Below are 6,399 nucleotides of genomic sequence, written 5' to 3' on the forward strand. Positions count from 1 at the left end.
GGTATCATCTAGGAAGTGCTCAGTGTAGCTTCCTTTGGATTTGCCCTTCCCTACGTGTTTAACTTCCTGCATTCACCTTTTTGGTGCTCCTGAGGAGTGTTAATTCAACTCATGGGCTACTCTAGCAGTAATCTGCTAAATGTAATAGAAGAAGGATGGGGAGAATCCCAAGTGGACTTAACATTTCATATGCAGTTATGAAAAATACACTGGCAAGACTGTTGCAGGTGTGTGGCAGTTTATTCTTGACTGAACAGTCTCTTCTCTTCCTTGCCTTTTCCCTTCAGCCGAGTCACTGACGGGCAGAGGCCAGTATGTGAAGCGGATTCGTTACCATGGCAAAGGCATGTTTGGCATCATGAAAATCGTCAGGTGCCATTACTTTGTGAAGTTGGTGGAAGGTCCTCCTCCTCCTCCAGAGCCACCAAGGACTGGCTTTGACCAAGCAAAAGAATATGTGCAGCAGCTGCGAAGTAGAACCCTTGTTAATACGCTGTGAGAGACTTTTGTGACTATATTGGTATTCCTGGTTTGACAATGTAATTACATAAAAGAACAATTAAAATAATGTTTTAGTTATATCTTTGGTGCTGCTGGAGCTGAATGATACAAGAATGGTCACAGGGTTTCTTCTTATTTGTCAAGCCATAGGTATGGAAAAATCTCGGAAAAGCAGCAACAGATGTAATTTTTTCTGAGTTACTTGGACCACAGCATCCAAGCTCTACCCCTGGACTCTCAAATCTAGAACATACGGTACTGGTACAAAGCTTGTGAGGAACTGGGGTTGTCCTCAGATTCACACAACTATCTGTTACGTATGGTTGGGTCTTTTATCGCAAAAATATGTGCCTGACAGTCACATTGCAAGATCAAAACCTGGACTACAATTACTAAAATTTGATGTCTTAAAGTAGCTACAACAGTGGAACAAACCAAGTGACAGTGATAGCTGAGATGATGAAATTTATGGTTTCTTTATTTGGGCTGTAACCCTCTTTCCTTACAGCCCCTGTTGTGCATCTTAGGCATTTTGTCTGGGAATGGGGAATAAAAACCATTTAAAGGTCATGTTTTGACAGTCAGTAGGTGGCAATGTTTAGTTTGGTAGAGCAGGAAGTGGCAGCGAAAACTTAGAGTGTGTTGAAACTCGGTTCTTGATTCTGACCATGGCATTAGTAGTCTGGTATGTTCAGGCTGTTCTCTGTGGAAGCTCAGTATGGGGAGCCGGCACAATATGGACAACTGCTTGTCTTGGTGAAGAGTCAACTAATTATTCTGCACTGTCTGGAAACAAATCGCTTTTGTAGCGTTGAGGTGAGTGAAATACTCCATGGATTTAATATGGAGTGGCTTCTTGCATATACAAATCAGGCTTTCAGTTCTCTGAAAACAATCCCATTTTCATCATTACATCTATAAAGAGAAAAAGACTGAGGTCAGTAGGGAGATCTCATTTCATCCATCAAATTTTCAACTTAGATGGCTAGAGATTATGAACATTGGCACAAAAAGTGAATGAATAAGATCCTTATTTATGCAAATTTCTGGTATTTAGATCTTTCTTTTCCATTCTGAAAACATTAGAATGGCAGATTGATTGCTTAACTCATTTGGGTCTTTTTACCACACTGGCTCAGTAGCAGCTTTTCTTACATGTGTTTACGTTGATCAATACTTGAATGATGGCAAAGGGCCAATTCTTGTAAGGTAACAATTTGTTGTATTAGTGAAAGCGGCGTACAGCGGTTTCTTCTGGCTACCGAGGAAAGGGTCTCATGATGTTAGTGTTAGGGGATTGTCAAGTGACACAAGAAGTGCACGTGTAGCTCAGTACCATTAATGGGTGCTTATTTGCAGTCTGTTTTTTCTGCACTTACAGACACTTTAGTTGCTTTAAAGCCACGATTTAGTAACTTTTTTCTGAAAAGTATGTTCCTGCTAAAACTCTGTCTCTGTAGTCCCTGATGGGTGTTTGAAGAACTGTTTCTGGTGTGCTGTGATAAACAGCTGTGCTTTGCTGCGCCAGCTGCTGTTAAACTCTTTTGTCATACTGAATCTCTTACATGATGCAGCAAACTTTAATGATTTAATCTTTGTGTTCAGTAATCTTGGAGAAGACTAAGTAATTGCAAAATAATCCAAGTTTAATAAGCACTTGTCATCTAAACATGTAAAACCTGGCTTTGATTCCAGTACCTGTTTCTCCTGCTGTAGATTTTGCTTTGGATCCCTTCTGGACCTCCAGACAAGGTTGTATCCTTATAGATATCATTGCTGTAGTTATCAATCTGCAGATGGGAAAGAAGTGAGCATGTGACTGATATCTGTTCCAGCTTCTCAGGTGGCCCTGATGTTCCTTTAAACAAACAGACCAGGGCTTTTAAAATTTGAGTCAAACAGTTGTTGCTTGTCATTCTTTCTTAACACAGTAAGTGGGAAGACTCTTCTTTACCTGCTTTTCAGCATTTCTCTTATTCCTTAGTACCAGTTTCTGCTGCCTTAAAGATGGGTAACCCATAGTGGATTCTTACAGTGTTGGCGAAGGAAGCTCTGCAGCTGTGTCTGTAACAGTACGGTGATTGGAGATTTGGTGAGATGAGGGGCTTGAACTGGCTTGACCCCTGCCCTTCACTGGTAGGACAAGTGTTTGAAGTGGTTTCTGCAGTATGTGCATGAGAACGCTGCTGTGGGAACCTGCCTGAGCCTTTTTAAAACTTGGGAAGATCTAGTGATAAAGCTTTATACTGTCAAGTCTGTATATAAATAAGATTGAAGGATTTTGATTCTGCGGTGCTTTGTTGGTCGTTAGAACATCTGCACTTCAGTTAGATGTTTCCTATGAATTCAGACGGAAGAGTCCATGCAACTGCAACAAGTCTTTAGCAGAAGGTGATCATTATTTCTGTGACCTCCAATAAAAACATTCTTAAATGAGCTATCGCCAGAGGGGAGGGAGAGAGACAGACACCTAAGCCTCTGCTTAATGCTAATTTTATTAGTAACGTCTGAGGGCACTGTAAACTCACCGCTTGTGTATGTATGTGCTGACGTTACAGAAACTGGAGAAGGAGCAAGTAGGCATGAAGGTGTAGTAAGACTTCAGGGAAATTTGAAGAGAGCAGAATTGTGAGCTGTGCTCAGCAGTGTGAGATTTAATTGAGAAAAAACTTAAAAACCTGCTGCTGGGCTTGTTGATAAACATTTTGAAGTATCCAGGGAGAAAGATGAAGTACTTGTCAGGCAGCCTGTTGTCTTGCTTTGTCTTGATGTGGGATGTTTTTCCTCTTTAAAACTGGGCAGTTATTGAGGAGGAAGTTGATCAAAGCTAAAGGACTCATGAATGTAGTTATAAAGTGTTAACCAGCCGCTTTAAAAATGTGGCAGGTAAATGTGACTGGACAGTTAGGAACTCTGGTTCTGGTCAGGTCTGTACTGGAAATGGCTGCTGTGAGAGGGGCCGCATCAGGGCTCGGGTGATACCTGGGCACGGACAGGCATGTTCTGCCCAGAGCTTCAGCTGTGTTGCTGTACCTGGCATGAGCTTGGCTAGACCAAGGTCACACAGCACAGATCTTCTGATCACCCCTGGTGGCACAAGTGGGAGGTGTGTAATGGTCTTGCCACCTCCACTTTGTGGAGTGGCTTTGGAAATCCTTCAGTCACTGGAGTGAAGGACCAATAGGAATCCATGTTTGCTTTCTGCCGGTCCCAATGAAAATCTACTGCTGGGATGCTGGAACGTCATTTCAAACAGAATTCTCCTTTCAACAGAAATAAGGTTACTTCTGATATCCTTAATGAACCGTAGAGACACTGTGACGTGCTTTACCATATGAGCTATAGTCCTGAAAATGCCCGTTTCTAGCTTTTCAAAGAAGCCTTTATTGCTGAATGACATCTATCCAGGTACACCTCAGACATGTCATTTAAAATAATTTTTAATTCAACAAAATAAGACACTGTGGTAGCAGTAAAAGTGACGTTACTGTTTGCTGGAGCCTTACCTAGGGAAAATAGCTTGAAAGGAGGGGAAAGTCTCACAAACTGACTTTTGGGTACTTAGACTGAAGTAAGGAACGAGATGTCTCTTGGGAGTAGTCAGCAAATGCAGAGCTAATTTTATATTTGCTCTGTAACAGCAGCACTCCCTTCTTGTTTCAGGGAAGTTGTACAGTAATACAGAGGGCAGGCTGCCATTGAAGAGAACAAGCCAAGGAGAGCGTAACTTTACACTGGGCACATTAGACACCCACCTCAGAGTGTGAGCTGAGGAAATTAATCTGGAAGTCTATGTAATGCACTTGAACAGAGTGTTCTTGAAACTAAAGAGGAATCATGGGGCAGAGCACCTGAGTAACTACCGCATCTGTGGGTGCTGCTTCTGGGTGTTGCACAGCAGTGCAGTACAGCCATCAGGTGTGGTGTGGTAAAATGAGATCGTCATCTATGCACCTAGATTCATTCCCTTTTCTGTTTCTCCAGAAATGATGGAGGCTTAAACCATGCTGGTATTCCTATAATATCCTTGTTTTAAATTAGCTTGAGGTAACCTGTACTAGTGCTCTGCTACTCTTCCTGTGAAAACGGCCTGCAAAGCCCAGCCTGAGCCTCCCAAGCTGATCTCTGTTGTCCATTGTTCTATTGTCTGGTGCTGCTGAGAAGTGGTTGACCATCACATTGTAATTCTCCTGTTGCTGTCAGATCACTCTGCTAAGCACCTTTTTGGCAGGATGAACAAGCTCAGCTTCAACCTCTCCTCATAAATCTAGTTCTCCAGCCCTTATGTCGTACCCTTACCAGTTTCGCTGTCCCTGTTGCGGTGGGGGACCTAAAGCCACGCTCAATGTTCCAGGTACGGCTTCACCAACAGTGACGAGAGAGAGAACTTCCCTTGTTATCTGGCCACGCTTTTGATGGAGGCGAGTATGCAGTTTGCTGCATCTGTGAGGAGAGCATGGTGTTGGGTCATATTCAGCCTAGTGTTCGTGGAAGTCTCAGCTCCCTTTTTGGTCACTCATCAGAATTGCAGTCAGTAGCTGCGGCACCTGTGATAAAGCCCTTGTTGCTTTTCTGTATACGCTAATGAGGACTTAGGAAATTGTTCTGTTATGTGGATGATAATTTTCTTTCCTAATCGAAAAACTGCCAAACTGTTTTCTGGCTTCTGTTTAATCAAACTCTTAAGCTAGCTAAGAGTGGAGTGCAGGCATTTGCACACGCTGTTGTGGTAAACTCCATCAAGGTATGCAGCTAATAAGTGGTGAAATGTGTCTACATATCTCCTATTGATTACCTCCTTCAGAGAAAGACAAACAAAGGTGCTTACTGTATGCTGGCCATATAAATTAAAGCCTTAATTAAATGAAAACAGAGGACTGGGAGGTGCACTGCCCTGGGCTGTTAGACTGCTGTTCAAAGCCAGCTCTTCTGGATGCCCCCGACTCCTTGCTGCCTTTTTTTTCCCCACTTAAAATTCCTAACAGTGCATTAAGATGAACTCAGTAAATTTTCCTCTGTGTAGTTTACAAGCTCAAGGTTATGGGCTAGAACAAGTAGTGTCATGCTATAAATCAGGTGTAATGGAACAGCTTGAGAGAGCGCATAGAAGTCCTACTTCCCCTCACACAGTGTGTGTCCTAAAACTCTGAAGGTAGTTGGCACACACCCCGAAGCCCCCACAAATGGCTAATTAATTTGTAATAATGAGCCTCGTCCTGCCACACTTTCTCTTCTGGAGTTTAAATTTCCTGAATCATTCCAGTACAGAAGATGTACTGGAAAATTCATAAAAGGGCTGCAAATCGGAAAAGGTGGAAGATTTCACTTGGAAGGGTATGTTAGCTGAACCCGCTGTGGTGCGGAATGGAGGAGGGACAGCTCCCTCATGGTAGTTCTCATTCCAGCAGCTACATGCCTGTTGTCAATGTGCTGTATCACGACTTACATAACTTTTGCTTTCAGCTAATCCTTATGGTTCTGGTTCTCTCCACTAGCTTAAGCCCTTTTCAGTTTCTTTCAGGCCTGGAATATGTCACTGGTTTTGTGAGTCTGAATGTTGGACAGTGTAAAGAAGAGCCTGCCTGCACAGGCAGGGGAAGGCAGTCCCGTGTGAGCAGCCAGGGTTCTCCCAGCAGCACCGGGCTCAGGGTTTTCCTGAGGTTAGTACTGGGGCTGAAATCTGTCTGGGTGGGTTCGTATTCTGTCAGCTCAGAGCACAGCCTGAAGCAATGGTCTGTGCCATGGACAGAGGTGCTCTGAGTTGGAGCCTGTAACATGGTTCTTGTGAGAAAAAGACAAGCTGGAGGCACTGAACTTTGAGCCAGAAAGGTTCAGTCACAAGGGGTGACTTCTACATGGAGTCTACAGTATAGCAGTGGAATAACTATGTTATAATAG

The 6,399-nt window shown here is 43.2% G+C and overlaps 1 protein-coding gene across 1 annotated transcript in view; it reads left to right on the forward strand.

Annotated features, from left to right (window-relative positions):
* MRPL22 (mitochondrial ribosomal protein L22) overlaps positions 1 to 581 on the forward strand; it is a 5,251-nt gene extending 4,670 nt beyond the window's left edge. The window contains exon 5 of the mRNA XM_010145853.1: positions 288 to 581. Coding sequence (XP_010144155.1) covers positions 288 to 499 — 212 coding nt within the window. The 3' untranslated portion in view covers positions 500 to 581. The remainder of the gene's footprint in view (positions 1 to 287) is intronic.
* The last annotated feature ends 5,818 nt before the right edge of the window (positions 582 to 6,399 follow it).

This window comes from Buceros rhinoceros, unplaced genomic scaffold (assembly GCF_000710305.1).
Source record: "Buceros rhinoceros silvestris isolate BGI_N320 unplaced genomic scaffold, ASM71030v1 scaffold29400, whole genome shotgun sequence".
NCBI classification, from domain to species: Eukaryota; Metazoa; Chordata; class Aves; order Bucerotiformes; family Bucerotidae; genus Buceros; species Buceros rhinoceros.